Source organism: Periophthalmus magnuspinnatus, chromosome 13 (genome assembly GCF_009829125.3).
Source record: "Periophthalmus magnuspinnatus isolate fPerMag1 chromosome 13, fPerMag1.2.pri, whole genome shotgun sequence".
Taxonomy (NCBI): domain Eukaryota; kingdom Metazoa; phylum Chordata; class Actinopteri; order Gobiiformes; family Gobiidae; genus Periophthalmus; species Periophthalmus magnuspinnatus.
The window spans coordinates 31,459,934-31,487,904 of NC_047138.1; the positions used below are offsets into that span (position 1 = coordinate 31,459,934).

The following is a 27,971-nucleotide window of genomic DNA, read 5'->3' on the forward strand; positions in this document are numbered from 1 at the left end:
ACACACACCACCCACACAAACACACACAAACACTCACACATAAACAAACTACACACACTCACACACACAAACAAACACACACACTCAAACACTCACACACTGACACACACACATTGGGCGAAGTGTCTTGCCCAAGGACACAACTTCACCTTGTCCTTCAGAGATCAGTACAAAAAGTCATTTATTTGTAGATTTATCCATCACATGAGAAGAAATGACAGTTTTGTGTTTCAGCCGCACAGAACAGTCAAAATGGGTCAAGTGTCTTGCCCAATGACACAACAGCGAGATCTGAAGTTCCAACCAACGAGGTACAACAAAGTCTGCAGGTCCTCTGTGTGTGAGAGGACAGAGGCGGTGGTCAGATCTCCTTAGGGCCCGGTCGGGGGGGCTCTAGGGCCCGGTCGGGGGGGCTCTAGAGCCCGGTCGGGGGGGCTCTAGGGCCCGGTCGGGGGGGCTCTAGGGCCCGGTCGGGGGGGCTTGTTGGGCTGGTTGGGGCCGATGTACCTCAGTGGAGAGTACGATGGTTTCTGGATCAGATCTGACCCAAAGTACGGCTGCAGCGCTGTGGGGACACGCACTGACCCGTCCTGGACAAAACACACAAGTCTCAACTCATTAGAAACACTTAAAAGAGGGAGTTCGACTTCTGTGGGGTACAGGAGCGTGGGAGGGCATCTGACTTACTTTGGTCTGGTGTGTTTCTAAAATGGAGACGATCATTCGGGGGACGGCACAGGCTGTAGCGTTCACCTGGAAACGACAAAATCAAATAAATGTGATTAAAGATGACGCCAAAATATTCTGTGTTTTAAAGATACAGGGAGGGCATCTGACACACACAGGGAGGGCATCTGACACACACAGGGAGGGCATCTGACACACACAGGGAGGGCATCTGACACACACACACGTTTAAACCTCCATAAACTCAAACACTTCAGAGTCTTGTGTTTGGTCCCTTTGTTCACAGACAGCAGCTCGTCTGTGTGGGCGTTTCACAAACTCCCATCCTCCCTCTGGTCCAGTCCTGGTCCAGTCCTGGTCCAGTCCTGGTCCAGTCCTGGTCCAGTCCTGGTCCAGTCCTGGTCCAGTCCTGGTCCAGTCCTGGTCCAGTCCTGGTTTAGTCCTGGTCCAGTCCTGGTCCAGTCCTGGTCCAGTCCTGGTCGTACCGTGTGTGCGTAGTGCAGACTCTGGTCCTCTCTCTCGTACAGGATGTTGAGGCGTCGGCTCTGGTAGTCGGTGCAGTTTGAGCCGCTCGAAATCTGGACAGACAAAAGATTCTGTTATTTTACAAACAGAATCGTTTTTAAAGTCCTGGTCTGGTCTTGTTCCAGTCCCGGTCCAGTCCCGGTCCAGTCCCGGTCCAGTCCCGGTCTACCTCTCCGTAGCTGTTCCTTCCGGGCATCCAGGCCTCGATGTCAAACTTCCTGTGAGCGGGAAGTCCCAGCTCCTGCGTCGGCATGTCCAGAACTCTGCAAACACAACGGGTCAAATACAGAGGACACAGACACAGGGAGAACACGCAAACTCCACACACAGACACAGAGAGAACACGCAAACTCCACAGACACAGAGAGAACACGCAAACTCCACAGACACAGAGAGAACACGCAAACTCCACACAGACACAGAGAGAACACGCAAACTCCACACAGACACAGAGAGAACACGCAAACTCCACAGACACAGAGAGAACACGCAAACTCCACACAGACGCAGAAAGAACACGCAAACTCCACAGACACAGAGAGAACACGCAAACTCCACACAGACACAGAGAGAACACGCAAACTCCACACAGACACAGAGAGAACACGCAAACTCCACAAAGACACGGAGAGAACACGCAAACTCCACACGGACACAGAGAGAACACGCAAACTCCACACAGACGCAGAGAAAACACGCAAACTCCACAGACACAGGGAGAACACGCAAACTCCAGACAGACACAGGGAGAACACGCAAACTCCACACAGACACAGTGAGAACACGCAAACTCCACACGGACACAGGGAGAACACGCAAACTCCACACGGACACAGAGAGAACACGCAAACTCCACACAGACGCAGAGAGAACACGCAAACTCCACACAGACACAGGGAGAACACGCAAACTCCACACAGACACAGGGAGAACACGCAAAGTCCACACGGACACAGGGAGAACACGCAAAGTCCACACGGACACAGGGAGAACACGCAAAGTCCACACGGACACAGAGAGAACACGCAAACTCCACACAGACGCAGAGAGAACACGCAAAGTCCACACAGACACAGGGAGAACACGCAAAGTCCACACAGACACAGGAAGAACACGCAAAGTCCACACAGACACAGGGAGAACACGCAAAGTCCACACAGACACAGGGAGAACACGCAAACTCCTCACAGACACAGAGAGAACACGCAAACTCCACACAGACACAGAGAGAACACGCAAACTCCACACAGACACAGGGAGAACACGCAAACTCCACAGACACAGGGAGAACAAGCAAACTCCACACTGAAAGGTCCCACGTGGTCTGGGATTTGAACCTGAGACCCTGTGGCTGCAGGGCGTGTGCTTAACCCTCCGTTTCACCTGAAGTGCAGCTCCAGCTCAGTGAAAAGTTCTTTCTGTAGATTCACAAACTCCTGAAGCATCTGAGCGCTCTCCAGACCAGACTCATCTGCAGTGACCCCGAACATCTCCACCTGAGGCACACACAGAGTCAGATGCCCTCCCTGTGTGTCAGATGCCCTCCCCGTGTCTGTCAGATGCCCTCCCCGTGTCTGTCAGATGCCCTCCCCTGTGTCAGATGCCCTCCCGTGTGTACCTTGTTAAAGTGGTGGACTCTGTACAGGCCCCATGTCTCTCGTCCCGTGTCCGTCTCTGCTCTGTAACATGTGCTACTGCAGACCGTCCTGCAGGGGGAGACACACGTCAGAAGAAAAGTAACACTACATTTACAAACAAAAACATTCAGAACAGAAGCACAAACCGAACAGGCAGGTCTGTGCAGTTTACAGCGTGGTCCATGAAGAAACCTGCAGCACCGAGACAAAAGACAAACTGGAAATTAAACACATTTATGCCAGATGCCCTTCCTGCCACAACCCATGACAAGAGTTAACTGAACATTTAGAGCACAGAACTGAACCAAGTCTGCATCTGGTTTAGTTCTGGTCTAGTCTCAGTCTAGTCCCCGTCTAGTCCCGGTCCAGTCCCGGTCTAGTCCCTGTCTAGTCCCTGTCCAGTCCCTGTCCAGTCCCTGTCCAGTCCAGGTCCAGTCCCGGTCGAGCCCCGCTCCAGTACCGGTCTAGTCCCGGTCTAGTCCCGGTCCAGTCCCTGTCCAGTCCCGGTCCAGTCCAGGTCCAGTCCAGGTCCAGTCCCGGTCGAGCCCCGCTCCAGTACCGGTCTAGTCCCGGTCTAGTCCCGGTCTAGTCCCTGTCCAGTCCCTGTCCAGTCCCGGTCCAGTCCAGGTCCAGTCCCGGTCGAGCCCCGCTCCAGTACCGGTCTAGTCCCGGTCTAGTCCCGGTCTAGTCCCGGTCCAGTCCCGGTCCAGTCCCGGTCCAGTCCCTGTCTAGTCCCTGTCTAGTCCCGGTCCAGTCCCTGTCCAGTCCCCGTCTAGTCCCTGTCCAGTCCCGGTCCATTCCCGGTCTAGTCTGATCTAGACCTGGTCTAGTCCCGGTCTAGTCCCAGTCCAGTCCCGGTCTAGTCCCGGTCTAGTCCCTGTCTAGTCCCGGTCTAGTCCCGGTCTAGTCCCTGTCTAGTCCCGGTCTAGTCCCGGCCCAGTCCCGGTCTAGTCCCGGTCCAGTACCTGCGATGCCGACCTCCCCGGTCCCGGCCAGGTTCAGGTCTGGACTCCTGGTCGGGTCCAGGGCGTAGACCTGAGAGCGGTGAGCGTGAGGCTGCATCCCACAGCCCTCCTGAGGACCAGAGGGTCAAAGGTCAGAGGTTAAGACTAAAGCCAATAGGACGTACAAACAGAGAGCGGAGGAGTTTTATCAACAATTTAACCTTTTCATAATATTTCTGTAAGATTTGGAAAGAGCTAAGCAAAAGTTTTTAATATGATTTATGACGCGAGGACCCTAGACCCCAAAATGGCGTCTGGAAAATAAGAGATTAAAGATTAAAAGAGTCAAACACGAACGACTCCAAACACAACGACTTTAGCAGAACAGGTTTGCTTTAAATAAATGCAACATGAACAAATTAAATGCAATTCCAGATAAAGTAATAAAATCTCTAATAAAATCTCCATGGAGACGATAAAGTGCCATGTTCTTCGCCAGAAAAGTTACATGGTGCATCTTTAATGTTACTTTTTTCATATATTTTTAGCGCAAAATGAAAAAATATTCCAAAAATATTCAAATTTCTCCCTCACTTTTTCCTCTATATTTATGAAAACGTGTGCTAAATGTTTGACTTACAAAGACTGCCCCCTTGAGGATGTCGGGCACAGTGAGCGGGATGAAGCCCTGTGGATTTCACAATAAAAGCGCACGCTCAGCTCTGTGCAGCTTAAACAGGCAGTGTTTATACAGGCAGTGTTTTATTTTGAAGTCTTTACCCGTTTGAGCAGCTTGTCCAGTGTAAAGTTCTGCAGCGCCATCTGGAGTCTGGCCCCGCCTCCTCTCAGGTAGTACGACCTATGACCCGACACGTGGGAGAGGTGTCTGGGGAGGGGGAGGGCGGGACACATAAAGATCTACATGAATACATTTTTAAACGTATTTATTTTTGTTAAACTGGTTAAACCGCTACTAAACACAAGGGGGCGACACTGATACATTAAAATCATGGTGTAAATGTGTCAGGGTGAGGTCCACGTCACATAAACAGAGAAAAGACTCGAAAAATGAACCACAAAAGTGCAGAAATATCACAGAAAATGTATTCAACACTTTATTTTTTAAGACTTTTTTAACTGTTTCTATTATAGTCAATATATTCCGTATTCTAATTCTGCACATCTCTAAAACGTATTTAACTTTTCTTCAATGTCTCTCCATCAAAAACATATTTAAATTTGCCAAACGTAACTGGACTGAATCCTCTTTTCCTCTTTCAGAACCTCTCACACGCCGATATGACCTTTGAACCACGTTTCCCTCCTTCCTCCGAGAGTATAATTGTGTGTTTTTAGTCGTATTTTTTGATTTAGTAATGAAAGTACAACACGTGTCACCTCTGTCTGATGAGTCCCAGCCGCTCTCCCAGCTCCACGTGACCTCTGGGCTTAAAGTCAAACTCTGCGGGAGACACACAAGTTTAAAACGAAACGCACAAATGATTTAAAGTCATTTTGTGAGTTTTAAATCTACAATATTCAAGTATAAACTGATTAAAACACGATGTGATAATGTGACGTACTTGGCTTCTGTCCCACCAGCTCCACCACTCGGGCTTGGCTCTCGTCTCCGTGAGGCTGGGACAAAAACACAGCGGCGATAAGAATCATTTATTAATATTTTGATAATAACAATAATAATAATAGTACATTTTATTTATACAGCGCTTTACCAGACACTCAAAGACGCTTTACAAAGAAGAACAATTAGAAAAAGTACAGAGATACAAACGTTTAAAATCAATACTCATTCGGAGCTCGGTCCTACAGCGGAGGGAGAGGAGGTTTGCATTTGAGGAGCGGAGGGAACGTGAGGGAACGTGAGGGAACGTGGTGACGGAGCAGATCTGTGAGGAGGGGGCCAGGTTGCGGAGAGCTTTGAAAGTGATGAGAACTTTGAACTGAATTCGCTGAGAAATGGGGAGACAATGGAGGTTTTGGAGGACCGGGGCGATGCGTTTACACAGACGGGTGCGTGTGAGGAGGCGGGCGGCAGAGTTTTGTGTGTGTTGCAGTTTATTAAGTGTTTTTGGGGGGTGTGCCGTATAGGATGCTATTGCAGTAATCGATTCTGGATGTGATGAATGCGCAGATTAAAGTTTCTGCAGCTGAAAAAGTGAGTGATGGGCGGAGGCGTGCGATGTTTTTGAGATGGAAAAGGGCAGTCCGGGTTATTTGCTTTATATGGGATTCAAATGAGAGGTTTTAATAATCGACTGTCATCCCTCTGGCGCCCTCTACTGGTCATAGTTATGTTGTGTGTTCTGGCACGTGCAGATTCAAAGACGGTGACACAGCTCTGAGTCTGAGAGTCACAACAAAACCTTCAGACGCTGGACCAGTCTGAGCGAGGCGACATTTACCCCACACGCTGCTGCCCCCCGGAGGGCTCTCGATGTAAAGACGGTCAGTTACAGCGTGAGCCACAGACTGTATAAAGAAGTGGACTAAGAGAGTGTGACGGCTTCCCTCAACGAACCTCGAAGCCGTGACGAGAGCCAGAGCACAAAAAAAAAAAAAACACAACACACTGAGATCCAAAAATGAGGAAATGAAGGTAAAACTGGCAGAGAAAATGGCGGTCAACAAAAATGACAGCTCCCCGGCCCTGACTCTGAACGCGCACCTGCCCATGTGAGCCCCGCCCCCTTCGGCTCTCAACCAACCAGACGCACGCTTTTCTGTCTCCTACATCACCCACGGCAAAAGTAACGCCTCTGTCCGCCGCTCCTGCTGGTTTAGCACGTAGCGAGCACTTAGCAAGGCTGTCAATCGATCCTGTTGCTAACGCTAATACTCTGGGGCTCAATATTTATCGTGGGGACTTTTACTTTGCAAACTTAGAGAGGTTTTTGTTATTTTTGTTGTAATGCAATCAAATTTGAGCTGTAGATTAGAGTCAGTCACTTCTATGGCTAATTATTTGTCGCAGCTCATGTCTTTTTATGATCCAGTCTATTTAAAAAGGTTTATCGGGATTATCTTGTTGTATTTTAATTGTGTCGGTGGTTTAAAGTAGTTTCAGCGTTATTGTTTATCTCATTTTAGTCATACATGGAGCTTGTGTTGTGGCGACAGGCGTGTTTGGTAGTGAAACGCTCTGGGTTTAGTGCAAATGCCCCTCACCACGTCTGGGTGCGTGCCGTTGGGGAGTCTCAGGGCTTTGCTGTAGAACTGCTCCTCCAGGTCGTTCTGTTTAGGGCCCAGCTCACTCAGCCTGCGTCTGACCTCCCTGCCCCGCTGTCGGGCCGCGGAGTACGCCGGGAGCTGCAGAGGACAAAAAATATAACCAAAATACAGCGAAAATACAGCCAAAACACAACCATAATGCACCAATTAAATGAACACAACAGGACTCACAGAGGACAGGGATTTCTTCTCATTACTGGTCTGTAAAGAAAAGATGGACACAGTTAAACTCGTCTCAGTGTTAGAGCAGTGGTCTCATTATTATCGTGAAGACTGACGCACGATTATCACGAATAACCTCAGACCTATAAGTAAGAGACAGATCTGAACGCACCACCAGGGCTTTGACGGTGTCGCCGATGGCTCGTTTCTGCTCCTCTAAAGATGAGATTTCTGCTCTCACCGCCTCCAGCTGCTGCCACAGAGACACCTGGAAAACACAAAATACACAAGAAATAAAAGTTAGGACTACTTAAAGCTGCCATCGCTGTGTTTTATTCGATTTTATGTCGCTGGAAAATGACAGATGTGAAACCTGTTGCCTCACCTGGCCCCCCTCCCCTCACCTGGACCCCCTCCCCTCATCTGTCCCCCCTCCCCTCACCTGGACCCCCTCACTTCCCCTGGCCCCGCCCCTCCCCTCACCTGGACCTCCCTCATTCACCTTGTCCCACTCCTCCCCTCATCTGTCCCCGCTCTTTCACCTGGACCTCCCTCACTTCACCTGGCCCCACTGCTCACCTTGCTCCTCCCTGATCCTATCATCTAGCGCCTCCCTCACCTGGCCCCTCCCCTCACTTGGCCCCTCCCCCCTCCCCATAGGCAGCATCTAGACCTGTGAGAACACGACAGGGACAGTCAATCTAACAGAAGGTAGCTTTAATGGCCGGTGCTCTGTGACTCGCACTCGGGCCTCACAGAAGGTTCCAGGTTCAATGCCCATGTCGTCCAGGCCTTTCTGTGTGCATGTGTTTTGCATGTTCTCCCTGTGTCTGCGTGGGCTTCCTCTGGTTTCCCTCATCAACCCAAAACATCCAGACCAAGAGACACTGAGGGACGGGTCGAATGCAGAGGACTAATTTCTCTATGGGGACAGTAAAGTGTACCTGGCTTAACCTTTTCTGGAGCAGCTCTCTGGTTCAAGTCCTGACTTAGTCCCAGTTTAAAAGGTCCAATATGACACAAAACTGACTCTTGTAGCTTTAATCCATGTTCTAAAGCTACTTCCTCCTCAAAAACAGACCTGGAGTTGTGTTTTGTTTCATTCACACATGTTTGAGTCACACTTTATTATTAGTCTGTGACATCTCCAAAGCTCAAAACGCTGTGTTCCACCTTGTGATGTCATCAAGCGTTAGTTTTCAAGTGAACAGCTCCTTTAGCTCAGTCAAGATTGGCAACTCCAGATTCGCTTACATGATCCAAATGATTCTAGAAATGAAGGTGTGTGGAGTTTAAAAACACAGTGGAGCACTTCCTGCATCACCACATGATGACGTCACAAGGTGGAACAGTGTGTTTTCAGTTTGAGAGAAGAACTCGGCCTAAATCTGCAGGGTTTGTGTGTTAAACGTGTGAGAATGAAACGAAACACAACTCCAGGTCTGTTTGTGATGAGGAAACGTTAGAACAGAGATCAGAAAACAGTGTGGTATGTGCACTTTAACCTCTAGATTACTCCTGGTTTACCTTGATTTGGCTGAAGTTAATTCTAAGCCATTTGCATTAGTTCTGCAGGGACAAAACCCAAAGTCAATGCCCCTCTCAGGAGTCCCATGTTGCTGCAGCCTATCCCTTCTAAATAAACATTATACTAGCTTTTTGCTCACAATCTGGCGCACATCGTCCCCCCGCAGCTCGCCCTTCCTGCTCTCCACGTTGGCCACCGCTGCCTCCGGGTCGGCGCAGATGTGGCTCATGTTGAGGTCCGGTTTGTCGCTGTATCCCTCCCGGACGTGCTCGTACAGGCTGCTCCGGGGGGCTCCGTGGCTGTGCCGGTGTGTCAGAGCCAGGACAGGCCGAGGACAGTGCCTCAGAGCCGGGGTCAGCGCACACAGAGCCCCGCAGCCCCGACGAGCCGCTGCCAGGCTGAAGGAGGCCGCCATGTTTGTCCCGCTGACAGGAGGGACGGCTTCAGGGAGCGTGGGAGCAAACAATAAGTCATTTAAAAATTTGAAAAAAAAAAAAAAAAGTTAAGTTTATAGATACTTTAGGTTTGTAAACATAAATTATTGAAACTATTCTTCGTAAAAGTGCATTAACGATAATCATACGGATACTACACTTTTATTTTGATTATTAATATAATAGAGTACACAAAAAAGAATGACTTCAAATTATAACTCAATTTTTTTCATTTTTATGGTAATAAAACGATATACATTTAAATAAAACAACATATTATGTAATTTCAATTGAATTAAACCTGTTTAAAAATAAATACACTGAGGTCGACAATCAGAAATAAACATTTACGAGGTCAACCAGCGCTCCGCAAAGGCGACACTTACAAAAATACATTTATTTTTATGTATTTTTACACTAATTGTACATTTTACGAATTCTATGGTTTAAGGACGTCAAATAATGAAAAAGTAAACATTTTTGTCCGACTTTTGATTTAAAAAATTACACCAGTTCCGGTGTAAACAATAGTCACGTGGCAGAGGTCATCCAATCAGAAGAGCGGAAGTTGTTGGTTGCGGTAATCCGGTTCCGACGTGACAAGTGCGGCCGTCTGCTGCTCAACTTTCGGTTAGATTTCAACCATAAAGCCCATTAAAACGGCTTTATTTGAGATTTCATCTTCAGCTGGAGGTGTGACCTTTGTGCCATGGTGGACTGACTCCTGTCAGCCGCTTGTAGAGAGCTTTAATCCGGGTGAGAGTCGGCTTTAGACCGGAGGAGATGTGCTCCTCCGCTCTGTAGACTGTCTCTGGGACTAAAGGCCGGAGAAGATTGAGAAGAAAAGCCGAAAACCCGTCCACACACACGGGGAAAGGCTTCGTGGAGGACCGGGTGTCTGTCTTGCAACGATCCTGAAGAGTGGTTTCATATTTTTCTGTTAAAAAGAGGGACAAAATCAACCACAACGCTGGAAACGAGACGGAGAGCCAAGGTAAAGCCCGTTAGACGCCTGTGAGGGGAGTGTTTGCTTTATAAACGCATAAAGACACAATAAACCGACTCAGTTTACGGTTATCCGAAGAGAAAACCTTCACTTTATACCCCATGTGCCATAAAAACTCTTAATAAACACACAGCAGTCCACATTTGAAGGCATCTCGGTGCCTCTTCCCACAGGCCAGAGGACCATGTCAGGTTCAGGACCAGGACTCTAGTTGCCCTGGTGACCACGTTCTGCTGGTGAGGACTTTAAATGAATTAAAGATGCACTGTGTAACTTTTTAGTACTAATTTAAGATTCAGACAGAGCAGTGCCTCCGGTTAGCATCACACACCCTGGGATCAGTATCAGTACATCTGGTTCACTTTATACTAAACATTTACTGTCTTTGCTGATTGAAAAGTGAGTTTAAGAATCTGAATCCACTTTGAGTCAGACAGGACCAGCACATCTGAGGTGGAAATGTGGCCCATCCCTAGAATCCTCATCTATCAACGCTCAACAGCAACACGAGCTTATTCTGAACAGAGATAAGTCTTTATCTGAGTCAGCGCCGGTCAACTCCACCAGAGCGGAGCAGTTTTCAGTCTGGACTTTCTTTTGTTGCTCAGTTTCTTCGTTCATTTGATTATCAGATATTGATTTTGACTCTAATAAAAATGAGAATGTTGTGGTCAGCTGCACAGTGAGTCGTGTGTGGAGGAAACCCGGATTTAAACAGGACTAAACCAGGACTAAACCAGGACTAAACCAGGACTAAACCAGGGCTAAACCAGGGCTAAACCGGCACTAAACCGGCACTAAACCGGCACTAAACCGGCACTAAACCGGCACTAAACCAGGACTAAACCAGGACTAAATCAAGGCAAAGGTTAAAGGTTTTTTGGTGTTTCTGTTCAGACAGTGCCCTCTACATCTTGACCTTGCAGAGGGCACTGAATGTGGAGACTGTGTCAGACGTGGGGCCTGTATCTTTGCATTGAAGTCTATGCTAAAGGACTAAAGCTTCTTAGTTGCATCACATATTCATATATCAAAATACTGAATGTATATTAGTTTGAATAAAGCTTTTCAGATGCATTATATATACATATATATATCAAAACATACAAATTCATATATCCTTTGAGTATCGTCATGTAAGCACCATTTTATACTGAACTCATATATCCCTCTGTCTGCCTTTCCCTGGCCCTGGAAAAGAAAAATGCAATATGCATTATTGCAAATATTATGTTGAGCAGGTTGACGTCTTGGTTCCTCCCTCCGTCTTGGTTCCTCCCTCCGTCTTGGTTCCATTCTCGACTGCACAGGTCTGTTTTTCGGCCTTCAGTCTCCTCCGGCTCCTTATCTCTGCAAAGACGTTTCTACAAAGCACCAACTGTTTCCCATAATTCATATCACACAATGTTACTTTAAAGAGAGACTGTTATCATGAGTGAAGAGTTTCAGTGTTAGAATATAGTGTTCATTAGACATTCTTCAAAAGGATACAACATGAACCAACAGTTTCAGTGTCAGAGTATCAAACCAGTGCGAAAACTTTAGTATAAAATAAACAACCTTCAAAAGGATACAGCATTCAAAGGATATATGAGTTCAGTATAAAAATGGTGCTTACATGACGATATTCAAAGGATATATGAATTTGTATGTTTTGATTTATTTATATATAATGCATCTAAAAAGCTTTATTCAAACTAATATGCATTCAGTATTTTGATATATATAAATGTGATGCAACTAAGAAGCTTTATTTCTTCGCATACCCTTCAGCATAAAGGGCTGTGATTATTTCAGTACTATGGGTCATTTGGTTGTTTATATATATTTTGTGTTATATCGTGTGTTACAGATGAGGGAGGGTGCGGTGACGTGGCGACCGCAGCCCTGGCAGGACGGAGATGGAGGAGGAGGAGAGCCTCTGTCTGACTCTGACTCAGAGGAGGAAGACTTCCCCGACGACAGCACCACTCCACTGGGGGACTACATCACTCATGGTACAGAACTACAAACATGTCCGCGCATACAGGGACTACAGACACGTCCGCGCATACAGGGACTACAAACATGTCCGCGCATACAGGGACTACAAACATGTCCACTCACACAGAGACTACAAACATGTCCGCTCACACAGAGACTACAAACACGTCCGCTCACACAGAGACTACAAACATGTCCGCTCAAACGGAGACTACAAACATGTCCGCTCACACAGGGACTACAAACACGTCCGCTCACACAGGGACTACAAACACGTCCGCTCACACAGGGACTACAAACACGTCTGCTCACACAGGGACTACAAACATGTCCGCTCACACAGGGACTACAAACATGTCCGCTCAAACGGAGACTACAAACACGTCCGCTCAAACGGAGACTACAAACACGTCCGCTCACACAGGGACTACAAACATGTCCGCTCACACAGGGACTACAAACATGTCCGCTCAAACGGAGACTACAAACACGTCCGCTCAAACAGAGACTACAAACATGTCCGCTCACACAGGGACTACATTACTCATCATACAAGTGTTATTCTCATATGTACAGTATGACGTCATGTATGTTATTATGTTTGTATGTTCTGATGTCATGTTTTCTGTCTCAGGTCTGAAGCAGCTCCTGGACGCTCAGCAGCTCTGTGACGTCACTCTGCTGGTCGAGGGGAAGAAGTTCAACTGCCACAGGTCAGTCTGGGCTCAACGTTTAATGACATGGACCTAACTGACTTCTGTGAGCTCCATGTTCTCACCTCCTCAAACACACACCACACATGTTTGAGTCACACTTTATTATTAGTCTGTTACATCTCCAAAGCTCAAAACGATCTGTTCCACCTTGTGATGTCATCAAGTGGTAGTTTTTTTTCAAGTTAACAGCTCCTTTTACCTTTAGTTCAGTCGAGATTGTGCAATTCCAAGACTGAACTGATCCAAATGATTCTAGTGAAGGTGTGTGGAGTTTAAAAACACAGTGGAGCACTTCCTGTATCACCACATGATGACATCACAAGGTGGAACAGAGTGTTTTCTGTTTGAGAGACGATGTTAAACATGTGTGAATGAAGCAAAAAGCAACTCCAGGTCTGTTTGTGATGAGGAAACATTAGAAGAGATCAGGAAACAGCAAAGTATGGGCCTTTTAATACAGTGTTTTCTCTTTTCTCTCCTCCCTCTCTCCTTTTTTCCCTCCTCTTCCTCCCTCCTCCTCTTTCTCAGAGTGCTTTTAGCCGCAGTAAGTCCGTACTTTCGTGCCATGTTCACGAGCCCCCTGGTGGAGTCGCGTCTCACCGAGATCCGACTGGAGGACGTGACGCCGGCGGTGATGGATACTGTGATCCGATTCGTTTACTCCGGGGAGGCGGGGCTTTCTCTGGACACGGCCGAGGATCTGTTTGTGGCGGCGAACAGGCTCCAGGTCATGCCCCTGCAGGACCTCTGCTCCAGGTCAGAACAAAACGACTTTAAATATAAAAACAGTTCATTATGTTTTATCCAACCAGAGCAAGAGTTTGAATAAACACCGGTTTATTGAGCCCAAACTGGAGAATTTATTCACTGATTTATTAAGAGGTTATTAAAATAGAACGCACTTTGGTCAGAGGGGCGGGTGTGAGGGGCGGGTGTGAGGGGCGGGTTGAGGGGTGGGTGGGGCAGGTTGAGGGGCGGGTGTGAGGGGCGGGTGTGAGGGGCGGGTTGAGGGGCGGGTGTGAGGGGCGGGTGTGAGGGGCGGGTTGAGGGGCGGGTGTGAGGGGCGGGTGTGAGGGGCGGGTGTGAGGGGCGGGTGTGAGGGGCGGGTGTGAGGGGCGGGTTGAGGGGGCGGGTTGAGGGGTGGGTGGGGCAGGTTGAGGGGCGGGTGTGAGGGGCGGGTGTGTGGGGCGGGTGTGAGGGGTAGAGAGCTCCAGACACTTAGGCCTTTGAAAGGATGAGTAATTTTCTATAAAATAAACCCTTCTCTCTTGTCTCTTACCTCTCCTCTTTCTCCTCTCTTCTCTCTTTTTTCTCCTCTCTTCTCTCTCCTCTCTCACCTCACTTTTCTTCTTCTCCTCTCTTGCTTCTTGTCTCTTTTCTCTTGTCTCTTCTCTCTTCTCTTCTTGCTTCTTGTCTCTTGTATCTCTTCTCTTTCCTCTTGCCTCTCTTCTTCTTTTCTTCTCGCTTCTTGTCTCTCCTCTTCTCTTTCCCCTTGCCTCTCTTCTCTTCTTCTTCGCTTCTCCTCCTCCTCTTCTTCTCTTCTCCTCCTCTTCTTCTCTTCTCCTCCTCTTCTTCTCTTCTCCTCTTCTTCTCTTCTCCTCCTCCTCTTCTCTTCTTGTCTCTTCTCACTTTCCCCTTGCCTCTCTTCTCCTCTCCTCCTCTTCTTCTCCTCTCCTCCTCTCCTCCTCTCCTCCTCTTCTTCTCCTCTCCACCTCTCCTCCTCCTCCTCCTCCTCCTCCTCCTCTCTTCTTGTCTCAGGTTCCTGTTCGAGCACTTGTCGGTGGAGAATTGTCTGGGCATGTATTCTCTCGCTCGCTCGCACCACGACCAGCTCCTGCTCCGCGCCTCCCTGCGATTGGTCGCTCAGCACTTCCCCCGAGTTTCCCGCCAAAAAGACTTCCTCCTATTGGACCACGGCACGCTGGGGTCCCTGCTGGGCTCGGACCGCCTCGGGGTGCACTCGGAGGCGGAGGTGTACGACGCGGCGCGGCGGTGGGCGGAGCATCTGCCTCTGGAGAGATACGCCCACATGCCCAGTTTACTGCAGCACCTGCGTCCCGGGCTCCTGTCCAACGAGGAGAGCCGGCGCCTGAGCCAGGAGCTGGGACCCGCGGCGGCCGGCGAGGGGCCGGGCGGACCGCTACGACCGCGAGAGGGCATGTTCGAGAAGAAGATCGTCTGCATCGACCTAACGCCGCGAGAGGACGATAACCAGCGGGACTTTACCGTGGACTGTTTCGACCCGAGGACGGGGAAGTGGGAGAAGCTGGCTCCACTGGGGGCGCTGGTGAGCCCGGGCTGCACGGCGGTGGGCGACAGGCTGTTTGTGGCGGGGGGCATCCTCAGGACCTGCTCCGTGTCTCAGAGCGTGCACGAGTACGACGCCGTTCTGGACCGATGGGTGGAGCGCGCGCCCATGTCGCAGCCGCGCGCTATGCTAGGTCTGTTAGCATGTGGAAAGTCCCTGTTCGCTTTAGGGGGGAGTAACCGCTCGGCTCTGCTGGACTCCAGTGAGGTCCTGGACCTTTCGACGATGACGTGGACCAACGGCCCTCGCCTCCCCCTGCCCCTGAGAGGCTTCGCCTGCGCCGCCCTCCGCTCACGACTCTATTTACTTGGAGGAACCACTTTAGAACAGAACAGAGCCGTGGTGCACTCCGGCGTGCTAATCTACCACACGCTAACCCGCTGCTGGACCAAAGTGGCTCTGGACTCCGGAGCGACGTGCCTAGCGGGGGGCGTGGCGGTCAGGGGCGGAGTCTGTGCGATCGGCGGATACATGAGGGACACGACCAAGTTTTTAGACGGGAACTTCACGAATCTGGAGACTTTGGACGCGACGGGACGAGTGCTGTTTTTCCGGGAAGGGCGAGGAACGGAGCGCGAGGTGGTGGTCACGAACGAGCGGGAGAGGGGGGGAGGGGGCAGCGACAGAGCGCCCAGTCCCGTCGTGTTTCCAGGGTTACCGCGGCGGATAGCGGCCGGGGGCGTGGCCAGGTGGAAGAGGCGTGTCTACGTTTTGGGCGGAGAGAACGGATCGCGGTTTTATGATAGTATTTACTGCTGGAAGCCCGGGTGGAGGAGCTGGGTGCAGAGGAGGGAGAAGCTGCCGGGGGACACCGGGGGGGTCAGTCAGTTCGGGTGCACGACGCTCAAGTTCCCCAAGAAACACATCCTGAGCAGACTGAGAGCCGCCAAAGAAAACTGCAAAAAGAATCTATGAAAACGTTTACATCGGATCAGCTGTGCACCAGGGTCTGTGAGAGAGGCTAACCACTCTGCCACTGTGGACCCACGTCACAATACTGAAAAACTAGATTTACAAACCGCAATGATAATAAAGAAAATATATAGAGTCTGTATGAGAGGCTAACCACTCTGCCACCACAAACCCGGGTCTAATATTCCCCTGCCTGTTTCTTACCGGGTGCAGTTGAACGCCTCTCCCTCCCGCCACCGCGCGTCCACGCTCACTTCCTTTTTGAAACGCGGCGCTAGCGTGTTAGTTATGTCCATTTCTGTCCACAGTGTATGGTAGTGAGTGAGTTCCCTCGTCCACAGACCTGACTCGTGCACAGACCTGCCTCGTGCACAGCTGAGGGGGAGGGGACAGGGGCGGGACTCTGGGGTCAGGGGTCAAACTTTGGCGCTGTGAAATAAACCTGTGTCCAAAACCACTCCTTTGTTACTACAGGACTTACACACTAACACAGTTTGTGTTTTTGTTTTATATTTTATTTATTTTAGGTTGAATTAAAAAATGTTTTATTTCATTTTCATATTTATTTAATCATTTATGTCCAAAATAATAACTCTACATGTCATACAGTGTTTTCATCCTTCAGTGTACGCTCCTCCCTCTCAGTCACACTCTCCGCTGCCACAGCCGCCCCGGGGCAGACGCACAGGTGTGGCTGCCAGAGTCTAAACCCTCCGCCAAAATGTCGCCTTGTTGTTCCTTGTTTGACATAAAATATTAAGACTTCAAAGCCATCGTGGAGGTTAACCAGCTACATGCTAACCATCTATAAGCTAACCAGCTACATGCTAACCATCTGTGAGCTAACCAGCTACATGCTAACCATCTGTGTGCTAACCAGCTACATGCTAACCATCTATGAGCTAACCAGCTACATGCTAACTACCTACGTGCTAACATCTACTAGCTAATCATCTACTTGCTAACCAACTGTGTGCTAACCAGCTATGTGCTAACCATCTATGAGCTAACCAGCTACATGCTAACCATGTATGGGCTAACTAGCTACGTGCTAACCATCTATGTGCTAACTACCTACGTGCTAACATCTACTAGCTAATCATCTACTTGCTAACCAGCTATGTGCTAACCATCTATGAGCTAACCAGCTACATGCTAACCATGTATGTGCTAACTAGCTATGTGATAACCATCTATGTGCTAACCAACTACTTGCTAACATCTACGTGCTAACCAGCTTCTTGCTCACCATCTACATCCTAACTAGCTACGTGCTAACCATCTACAAGCTAAGTCGGTACTTGCTAACATCTATGTGCTAACCGTCTTCATACTAACTCTTATCCAGAAGGTTGTTTTAAGTCCAAAAACACATTTAAAACAAAAGATTTATGAAGTTTGAGGAACAGATTTGAAATAAAAGTATCCGTGCTGTGGTCATCCGTTCCACAGATCTGATTATCCCTGAGCTTTCTCTCTCTTTAACGTCTGGACCAGAGGGGGCGCTGTGGAGCCCCACCGGACAAATATAATTCTAGGTTTTTGTTATACTTTTGTCACTTTTAAACGGTGAAATAACCCGATACATTTGTGTCCAGGCCGTGTGGATCATTTAGTCTGTGTTTTATGAGGGAGTCGACCCGGATGCACAGATTGGCAGCCACTTCTCTGAGACTCCGCCCCGGGGCAGCTGTGGCGTCTGTGATTACATAAGAGAACACAATGAAAACACTGTAAGACAGAGACGTTTTTATTATTAGATTTAAAGTTTTGGTTTACAGTGTTTTTGAGAAATGTGTTTGGGGAGTGAGAAGAGTGGGAGGAGGGAGCGGAGGAGGGAGCGGAGGAGGGAGAGGAGGAGGGAGAGGAGGAGGGAGAGGAGGAGGGAGAGGAGGAGGGAGCAGAGGAGAGACAGGAGGGACAGGAGGGAGAGGAGGAGGGAGCAGAGGAGGGAGAGGAGGAGGGAGCAGAGGAGGGAGAGGAGGAGGGAGCAGAGGAGGGAGAGGAGGAGGGAGCAGAGGAGGGAGAGGAGGAGGGAGTGTAGAGGAGGGAGTGGAGGAGGGAGCGGAGGAGGGACAGGAGGGAGAGGAGGAGGGAGCAGAGGGAGTGGAGGAGGGAGCGGAGGAGGGACAGGAGGGAGAGGAGGAGGGAGCAGAGGAGGGACAGGAGGGAGAGGAGGAGGGAGCAGAGGAGGGACAGGAGGGAGAGGAGGAGGGAGCAGCGGAGGGAGTGGAGAGGAGGAGGGACAGGAGGGAGAGGAGGGACAGGAGGGAGTGGAGGAGGGAGCGGAGGGAGTAGGGGGGAGGTGGAGGGAGTGGTGGGAGTGGGGTGGTGGTAGAGGGGTAGAATGGGAGTGGTGGTGGGAGTAGATGGGAGCGGAGGTGGGAGTGGTGGTAGGTGTGGAATGGGAGTGGTGGTGGACACAGGTGGGAGCGGTTGTGGGAGCAGTGGTGGACACAGGTGGGAGCGGTTGTGGACACAGGTGGGAGCGGTGGTGGACACAGGTGGGAGCGGTGGTGGACACAGGTGGGAGCGGTTGTGGGAGCGGTGGTGGACACAGATGGGAGCGGTTGTGGGAGCGGTTGTGGACACAGGTGGGAGCGGTTGTGGACACAGGTGGGAGCGGTTGTGGACACAGGTGGGAGCGGTTGTGGGAGCGGTGGTGGACACAGGTGGGAGCGGTTGTGGGAGCGGTTGTGGACACAGGTGGGAGCGGTTGTGGACACAGGTGGGAGCGGTTGTGGACACAGGTGGGAGCTGTTGTGGACACAGGTGGGAGTGGTTGTGGACACAGGTGGGAGCGGTTGTGGGAGCGGTTGTGGACACAGGCGGGGCAGGGAGCACTTGAAGCACACTGAGCCAAAAACTGGACAAATGGTGAATGTATTTGTTCAATAAAAACACAGACTTTGTTGAGGTTTTTTTCTGGATTTCCTTTGATTTTGAGTTTCTGTGTTTGGTGATTATATAATTTATCTGAACGTTTCTTTTTTTAAACGTTCTGGTTTGTTCTGGTTAAAGGTTAAAGGTCAGAGTCTGAAGCGGGACTCACACGTTTCACAGTTTGTTTTTGGTTTGCAGTGAATTTGAAACAGAATTATTCAAAAGTCCCTCTTTAAACGCTACGACTCATTAAGAACAACACCAGCACGTCCCGGTGGCAGAGTGGTTAGCGTTCACCATGGCAACGCATCCATTTTTACTGTGAGCGCCCTCTCCACAGATCTGACCTGGAACCGCTTCACCTGCTTGTCTCCAGATGAGCGGGTTTAATGCGACACTGTGGAAAACAAGCAAGCGAAGAAATGACATCTCTATGGAGACAAGTAGGAAGCAGGTACCCTCCACCAGAAAAGTTACGTAATGCAACTTTAAAAGGCCAAATGGTGACGTTTAAAGAACTGGAATCAACAACCGCGACTCTGTGAGGTTTAGGTCATGTTCTAACGCTGTTTCCTCCTCAAAAACACACCTGGAGTTGTGTTTTTGTTTCATTCACACACGTTTAGAGTCACACTTTATGCTCCGTTCCACCTTGTGATGTCATCAAGTGGGAGTTTTCAAGTGAACAGCTCCTTTTTTTTTTAACCTTTAGTTCAGTCGAGATAAGTGGCAACTCCAGATTGGCTGAAATGATCCAAATGATTCTAGAAATTAAGGTGTGTGGAGTTTAAAAACACAGCGGAGCACTTCCTGTATCACCACATGATGACATCACAAGGTGGAACAGAGTGTTTCCCGTCTGAGAGAAGAACTCAGCCTAAATCTGCAGAGTTTGTTTGTGACGAGGAAACATTAGAACAGAGTAAAATGGGCCTTTAATTGTGTTTTTGAACGATTTGAGTTTGAGTTTGATTGAATCGTTGTTGTTTGTTTTGTTTTTATTGCATTTTCCTGATTTGTTGCGTCATGTTAAAATGTCCTACACTTTAACATTCTGTACTGATTTTATTTAAAAAAAACACTTTTGGTCTTAAACAATCCAACAAAACTCTGTGATCAAACAAATAAACCACTACGGCTGAGAACAACTCTTTATTTAACTGTGTCAGATGCCCTCCCGTGAGTCACACTTTCTTAGTCTGTACATCTCCAAACCTCAAAACGCTCTGTTCCACCTTGTGATGTCATCAAGTGGTAGTTTTCAAGTTTTACCTTTAGTTCAGTAGAAATTAGCAACTTCAGATTCACTGAAATGATCCAGATGATTCTAGAAGTGAAGGTGTGTGGAGTTTAAAAACACAGCGGAGCACTTCCTGTATCACCACACGATGACATCACAAGGTGGAACAGAGCGTTTTGTGTTAACCCGAGCCCTTTAAAGTGGAGTGATTCTACAAAGTGCTGACGTCGTGTCCTGTCGCTTTAACTTATTAATAGTGAAAATGTTAATAATTATTGTGTCTAATGGAGAAGAGGAGCTGAGGAGGTCAAAGTACTACACGCATAGTACTTTATCCTACGGGCAGTACTTCATCCTACGGGCAGTACTTCATCCTCCGGGCAATACTTCATCCTCCGGGCAATACTTCATCCTCCGGGCAGTACTTCACCCTAGAGGCAGTACTTCATCCTACAGGCAGTACGTCATCCTCCGGGCAGTACTTCATCCTACGGGCAGTACTTCATCCTCCGGGCGGTACTTCATCCTCCGGGCAGTACTTCATCCTAGGGGCAGTACTTCATCCTACGGGCAGTACTTCATCCTACAGGTAGTACTTCATCCTCCGGGCAGTACTTCAGCCTGTGTACTAGTACTTGAGTCCGCACCACAACGCAAACGTGCTGGAGATACTGCAGTGAGATACTTCAGTCAGTACTACAGTAAAAGTACTGGTAAGATGCAATCCGTGGCCATAAACAACGTGGCGGACATCAGCGTGATTGTGGGGTACTTCCTCTGCGTCGTCGGCGTCGGCGTTTGGGTGAGAAGCGAGTTTATTCTTCACGTTTCACATCCCGCACGACACTAAAAGCACCTCCTGTAGTTTTAAGACCCGGAGTTGTGTTTTTTTCTCAAACTGAAAACACTCCGTTCCACCTTGTGATGTCATCATGTGGTGATACAGGAAGTGCTCCGCTGTGTTTTTAAACTCCGCACACCTTCATTTATAGAATCATTTGGATCATTTCAACCAATTTGGACTTGCACAATCTCGACTGAACTAAAGGTAAAAAAAAAGAGCTGTTCATTTGAAAACTACCACCTGATGACATCACAAGGTGGAACAGAGCGTTTTGAGCTTTGGAAATGTTACAGACTAATAATAATGGATTTGTACACTACTACACAAATGGAAACGGTCACTGTGACGTAAATACCACATGTCCTCTTCTCTCTTTGTCCAGTCGATGTTTCGGACCAATCGGGGCACAGTGGGCGGGTACTTCCTGGCCGGGCGCTCGATGACCTGGTGGCCCGTGAGTATTTAAGTCTAGGCCAAATTAAAGTTGTGTCGTGTAATTCTCTCCTCCTCCAGGTGAGGGCGTGTCTGTAATATAATCCATAGACTGTTTATATAAATGGATGTAGCTAACCTGCTAGCCGCCGCGTTACAAACAGGAAGTGGTCACGTGCGCACTCCAGACTCGCCATTCTGGTCTTAAATGTTCGTATTAACCCTCGACATGATCCTGGGGTTTTTATTTCTCTTTTGTATCTGTAAATCAAGATATGAACATTTAATAACAGAGGTCACTCCTGTTAGCGTTAGCAACAGGTTTGATTGACAGCGTTGCTAAGCGCCCGCTCCCTGCTAAACCAGCGGCGCTTTGTTCCAGGTGGGGGCGTCGCTGTTCGCCAGTAACATCGGCAGTGGGCACTTTGTGGGTTTGGCGGGAACAGGAGCGGCCAGTGGCATCGCCGTCGGGGGCTTCGAGTGGAACGTAAGCATCAACTGCGATATATATACCACTGATACTGCTGTACGAGAACCTTTGAGCCACAGCCGCCCCGGGGCTGACACTTTGGCTGCCAGTCTGTGCCGTCGGCCTCTCAAAGTATCTGCAGTTAAACAAATGCGTAGCTCATTCTTTCAGTGGACAGAGTCATCCTGTTCTCTTGTACAATCAGATAAACTTCTAGGTTCCTCAAAGGTTCTTCTCCTCACATCTCCTCCTTGTTTCCTCAGGCCCTGTTCATAGTCCTGCTCCTGGGATGGTTCTCCTCTGGTCCTCCTCATATCTCCTCCTTGTTTCCTCGGGCCCTGTTCATAGTCCTGCTACTGGGATGGTTCTCCTCCAGTTCCTCTCTGTGTCTTCCCTGGTTCTTCTCTGGTTCCTCTTTGGTTCTTCTTTTGGTTCTCCTGCTCTTGTGGACATCCTCATATGCATCTCCTCTTTCTCCCCCCAGGCCCTGTTCATAGTTCTGCTCTTAGCTTTGGTCTTCACTGGTTCTCCTCTTGTTCTTCTCTTGTTCTTCTCTGGATCCTCTCTTTTCTCTGGTTTTTGGTCTTCTGGATCTCTCATATCTCCACTTTATTTCCTTCAGGCCCTGTTCATAGTCCTGCTCCTGGGATGGTTCTCCTCTGGTCCTCCTCATATCTCCTCCTTGTTTCCTCAGGCCCTGTTCATAGTCCTGCTCCTGGGTTGGGTGTTCGTGCCGGTCTACCTCACTGCGGGGGTGAGTGACGCCGCAGATAAATCCATCTACGTGTTTTCTAACCTTCTGGCCTCTTTCACTTTTTAAACGTAGCTGTATTTGCAGTATTTGTACACGATAGTCCTGTAGTTGTAGAACTTCTACAGTAAAGAGGCACGACACTGGGGACCTGCACAGTGGGCTCACCTGTCCTCACCTGTCCTCACCTGTCCTCACCTGTCCACACCCATCCTCACCTGTCCGTCTGTGGTCATATTGTCCATCTTGTCCCCGTGCAGGTGATCATGATGACGGGGACCTGCAGAGTGGGCTCACCTGTCTTTACATGTCCTCACCTGTCTTCATCTGTCCTCACCTGTCTTCACATGTCCTCACCTGTCTTCATCTGCCCTCACCTGTCTTCACATGTACTCACCTGTCTTCACCTGTCCTCACCTGTCTTCATCTGTCTTCATCTGTCCTCACCTGTCCTCATCTGTCCTCACCTGTCCTCACCTGTCCATCTGTCTTCATCTGTCCTCATCTGTCCTCATCTGTCCTCACCTGTCCTCACCTGTCCATCTGTCCTCACCTGTCTTCACCTGTCTTCACCTGTCCTCACCTGTCCTCACCTGTCTGTGGTCATATTGTTCACATATTGTCCATCTTGTCCATCTCGTCCCCGTGCAGGTGATCACGATGCCGGGTTACCTGAAGAAGAGGTTTGGAGGCTCCAGGATCAGCCTGTACTTGTCCGTCATCTCTCTGTTCCTCTACATCTTCACCAAAATATCAGTACGACTCAGTTTGATCCATAAAGATGTTACTTTGGCTGGAATGTTCCACCAGGTGCCACAGGGGGGCGCCAGTGGCAGACACTGGTCACTGTGGTGTGTGAGTGTTGGTGCGCATTGGCAGCCTCACTTGTGTCAGTCTGCCCCAGGACATCTGTGGCTACAACAGTGACACGTTTAAGATGTGGATTGTTTCTGTAGTTTTAAGGTGGAATCTTTCAGTGTTTTTAAGGTGGACGCTTTGTATTTTTAAGGTGGACGTGTTTTGTGTATTTTTAAGGTGGACGTGTTTTGTGTATTTTTAAGGTGGACTCTTTTTGTATTTTTAAGGTGGACATGTTTTGTGTATTTTTAAGGTGGACTCTCTTTGTATTTTTAAGGTGGATGTATTTTGTGAATTTTTAAGGTGGACATGTTTTGTGTATTTTTAAGGTGGACATGTTTTGTGTATTTTTAAGGTGGACATGTTTTGTGTATTTTTAAGGTGGACATGTTTTGTGTATTTTTAAGGTGGACTCTTTTTGTGTTTTTAAGGTGGACGTGTTTTGTGTATTTTTAAGGTGGACATGTTCTCCGGGGCCGTGTTCATTCAGCAGGCTCTGGGGTGGAACATCTACATCTCTGTGATCGCTCTGCTCATCATCACCGCCCTCTACACCATCACAGGTACCACCCTGAACCCTGGGTCCAGATCAGGTCCAGGATCTAGAGATTAGACCAGAGACAAGATCAGAGACAAGAGACCAGAGACTAGAGACCAGGCCAGGTTACTACTAGTGTATTACTGTTACTACTACCATTACTACTACTGCTCCTCCACTTACATGTGTTCTGCAGGAGGTCTGGCGGCTCTGATGTACACAGACACAGTGCAGACGTTTGTGATCATCGCTGGAGCCTGCGTCCTCACCGGGTTCTGTGAGTGTGTGTGTGTGTTTTTATGTGTGTGTGTGTGTGTATCTGTGTGTGTATCTAAGCCTCTGGTCTGAAGTCACAGCGCAGACACATGATTCACCAGGTCACTCATGTTGTTTGTGGTAATTATTAATTTTAGAGTAGATTTTGTGCTGACGAAGAGGAAAGTTTGAATAACATCTCCTGACCTGACTGCTCCGACACGTGCTCCTGTTTAACACGGACATGTCTGTGTGTCCCGGGCTGATTCATAGTAAAAGAAAAAATTAATCTGTCAACTGGACAAATCATTGTAGGAGTGGGCCTCAGACATCACCTGTCCCCCATCTGTAACTCCAACCTCAAACCCAAAGCAAACAAAGACAAAGAAAACAGTCGAGTCTACATGATCCTGGGGTTTTTATTTCACTATTGTGTCTGTAAATCAAGATATGAACATTAAAAACAGACAAATCAGGTTCTTCTTTCCCCGAGGTCGCTAGCGTTAGCAACAGGTTTGATTGACAGCGTTGCTAAGGGCCCGCTCCCTGCTAAAACAGCTGTGCGGGCGGGAAGAGGCGTTACCTTCCACAGCCTCGCTCCTGATTGGCTCTTTGGTTGCTATGATACTTGCGGTTGGAATTCCAAATATGAAACTCTGCTCCAGATTAGCCGCTATAACTGTTAGCCTCGACGTTAGCTTCATTTGGAGCTGAAGCTGTGGGTGACGTCACAAACACTTAGTCACTTCTGTGGTTTAAGCCGAAAAGTTGTTTCCTGCCATCGCTGCGAACTGTTGTGTCCTTGGGCAACGCACTTTTTTCAGTTGATTTTCCTCTCTCCTCGCTCTCTCCGTCTCTCGTCAGCGTTCTCGGAGGTGGGCGGGTACAGCGAGCTCGTGCGCAGGTATCCTCTGTCTCTGCCTGTCAACCGCTCGTCTCTGGACCCTGAGCGGTACCACGTCGCCCCCTTGTGTTACACTCCGCGCGCTGACGCCTTCAGTCTCCTGCGCGACGCCTCCACCGGAGACCTGCCCTGGCCCGGAGTCCTGCTCGGGATCGCCATCGTGGGAGGGTGGTACTGGTGCACGGACCAGGTAAACAGGACTGAACCAGGACTGAGCCGGGACTAAACCGGGACTGAACCAGGACTAAACTGGGACTGAACCAGGACTGAACCAAGACTAAACCAGGACTAAACCAGGACTGAACCAGGACTGAACAGGGACTGAACCAGGACTAAACCGGGACTGAACGGGGACTAAACCAGGACTGAACCAGGACTGAACCAGGACTAAACCGGGACTAAACCAGGACTGAACAGGGACTGAACCAGGACTAAACCAGCACTAAACCAGGACTAAACCAGGACTGAACAAGGACTGAACCAGGACTAAACCGGGACTGAACGGGGACTAAACCAGGACTGAACCAGGACTGAACCAGGACTAAACCGGGACTGAACCAGGACTAAACCGGGACTGAACCAGGACTGAACCGGGACTAAACCAGGACTGAACCAGGACTGAACCAGGACTGAACCGGGACTAAACCGGGACTGAACGGGGACTAAACCAGGACTGAACCAGGACTGAACCAGGTCTGAGCCGGGACTGAACCAGGACTGAACCGGGACTGAACCAGGACTGAACCAGGACTGAACCAGGACTGAACCGGGACTGAACGGGGACTAAACCGGGACTGAATCAGGACTGAACCAGGTCTGAGCCGGGACTGAACCAGGACTGAACCGGGACTAAACCAGGACTAAACCAGCACTAAACCGGGACTAAACCAGGACTGAACCGGGACTAAACCAGGACTGAACCGGGACTAAACCAGGACTGAACCAGGACTAAACCAGGACTGTGGATGTAAACATGGGGGGTTTCTGTCACATTTTAGATGTAATATTTTGCTTATTGGTCTGTACATTTTATACATATTTATTTTTACATTATATTTAATCAAACATGCTTCATTTAAATCACAATCAACATGTAAATAAAGTAACTTGGGTAAATTGTAGAAACAGATCCATGCACTTCCTGTTCAAGATCTGAGAGGTTCTGCCCCCTGTCTGTCATGTGTTTTCATTACACGTGACAGTACAGAGGATGTATTCTGTGTTGTGAATATTTAAGTGTGTATTTTGTTGTGTATTTTGTTATATATTTGTATATTTCAGGTGATAGTCCAGAGGTGTCTTGCCGCTCGCAGTCTCACAGACGTTAAGGCCGGCTGTATTCTCTGTGGGTACCTCAAAGTCCTGCCCATGTTCCTGATGGTGTTCCCCGGGATGATCAGCCGTGTTCTGTACCCAGGTCTGCCACACACGAGTCTTCTTATCTTAACCTGAACTTAAACTGCACGTTTAGGGCATGTTAGCATAGAGATCCACCCAGATAAAAGTAATCCAGCTTCATAATATTTTTTATAATTTTAAACTAAACCAGAGTTGACCCCAAAGTTGCGTTGCTAATCCTGCTTCAGAGTACAGGCCTCAGCACAGCCCAAAGCTAAAGCGTTAGCGTCATCCTGAGGGAGCTGTGGGGTGCAGAGAACAAGGCCGGTGAGGGGTATTCGACGTCGCTTGCGGCTTTAACTCTGCTTCGTTTCTGTCTCTCACAGATGAGGTTGGCTGCGTGGTGCCGGAGCTCTGTCGGCAGGTCTGTGGCACTGAGGTGGGCTGCAGTAACATCGCCTACCCCAAACTCGTGGTGACCATCATGCCCAACGGTCAGTCCTGTCTCTTCTCCCTCTGTTAGCCTAGCTCCCTCTGTGTTAGCCTATGTGTTTTTGTGCAGGTCTGCGCGGGCTGCTGTTAGCCGTGATGCTAGCTGCGCTCATGTCCTCTGTTAGCCTAGCTCCCTCTGTGTTAGCCTATGTGTTTTTGTGCAGGTCTGCGCGGGCTGCTGTTAGCCGTGATGCTAGCTGCGCTCATGTCCTCGTTGGCCTCCATCTTTAACAGCAGCAGTACACTCTTCACTCTGGACATCTGGACCAGGCTCCGCCCCCCGAGCGACAGAGAGAGAGCTGCTCATCGTGGGCAGGTCAGACCTCCACCAAGGCCTCACCAGTCACACGAGTCACTTTAATCACTGTGATCACAGATTTCACATAAATATATGAATCATTTACTTAAAAACATTGTAAGAATTTAAAGATGCAGTGTTTTATTGTTCAAAAGTGCCTTGAAAAACATTCTTACAGTGAGCAGAGTCGCCTCTCCACAGATCTAACCCTAACCTGTAACTTGTAACTGCTGTGTGTAAACAGAGGATCCTGTGAATGTGAATTTAATATTTAACATTTAACTTTGTCTTTTATTACACCCCGCTCCCTCTCCCCCTCTCTTTATCCCTCCCTCCTCCTCACCCTTTCTCTTTTCTCTCTCCCTCTGTCCTCCCCCTCCTCCCTCTCCTCCTCTCCTCCCTCTCTCAGAGTGTGGGTGCTGTGTATCGTAGCGGTCAGTATCTGCTGGATCCCTGTGGTCCAGGCGTCTCAGAGTGGACAGCTCTTCGACTACATCCAATCAGTGTGCAGCTACCTGGCCCCGCCCATCGCCGGCGTCTTTCTGCTCGCCGTGTTCATCAAGAGAGTCAACGAGAAG

At 49.0% G+C, this 27,971-nt stretch overlaps 3 protein-coding genes and 1 long non-coding RNA gene across 4 annotated transcripts in view; 3 read left to right on the top strand and 1 right to left on the bottom strand.

The window, feature by feature from the left end:
- Window positions 1-198: 198 nt before the first annotated feature.
- On the bottom strand, window positions 199-27,941 carry sars2 (seryl-tRNA synthetase 2, mitochondrial). Its single transcript, XM_033976813.2, has 17 exons — window positions 27,909-27,941; window positions 8,872-9,173; window positions 7,377-7,472; window positions 7,214-7,243; window positions 6,980-7,120; window positions 5,377-5,431; window positions 5,192-5,255; window positions 4,574-4,679; window positions 4,434-4,481; window positions 3,815-3,923; window positions 2,996-3,041; window positions 2,831-2,918; window positions 2,596-2,708; window positions 1,382-1,475; window positions 1,173-1,265; window positions 688-753; window positions 199-590 (listed from the first exon to the last, which is right to left on the bottom strand). Exons 2-17 carry the CDS (start codon window positions 9,145-9,147, stop codon window positions 438-440), a joined length of 1,578 nt encoding a protein of 525 aa, XP_033832704.1. The 5' UTR covers window positions 9,148-9,173; window positions 27,909-27,941; the 3' UTR covers window positions 199-437.
- Window positions 10,079-16,409, top strand: si:dkey-260j18.2 (uncharacterized protein LOC325231 homolog). The gene is made up of 5 exons (XM_033977675.2): window positions 10,079-10,160; window positions 12,025-12,169; window positions 12,790-12,868; window positions 13,400-13,627; window positions 14,630-16,409. Exons 2-5 carry the CDS (start codon window positions 12,025-12,027, stop codon window positions 16,092-16,094), a joined length of 1,917 nt encoding a protein of 638 aa, XP_033833566.1. The 5' UTR covers window positions 10,079-10,160; the 3' UTR covers window positions 16,095-16,409.
- Window positions 18,551-18,963, top strand: LOC129456766 (uncharacterized). Its single transcript, XR_008648926.1, has 3 exons — window positions 18,551-18,607; window positions 18,652-18,872; window positions 18,933-18,963. It is a non-coding gene; the product is annotated as an uncharacterized LOC129456766 (long non-coding RNA).
- The window catches only part of slc5a2 (solute carrier family 5 member 2), an 82,779-nt gene continuing 75,740 nt past the window's right edge, over window positions 20,933-27,971 (top strand). The window contains 13 exon segments of the mRNA XM_033976616.2: window positions 20,933-21,016; window positions 21,441-21,512; window positions 21,873-21,977; window positions 22,654-22,713; window positions 23,362-23,466; window positions 24,026-24,131; window positions 24,303-24,383; window positions 25,226-25,455; window positions 26,547-26,682; window positions 26,990-27,097; window positions 27,260-27,372; window positions 27,374-27,411; window positions 27,803-27,971. Coding sequence (XP_033832507.1) covers window positions 20,933-21,016; window positions 21,441-21,512; window positions 21,873-21,977; window positions 22,654-22,713; window positions 23,362-23,466; window positions 24,026-24,131; window positions 24,303-24,383; window positions 25,226-25,455; window positions 26,547-26,682; window positions 26,990-27,097; window positions 27,260-27,372; window positions 27,374-27,411; window positions 27,803-27,971 — 1,407 coding nt within the window.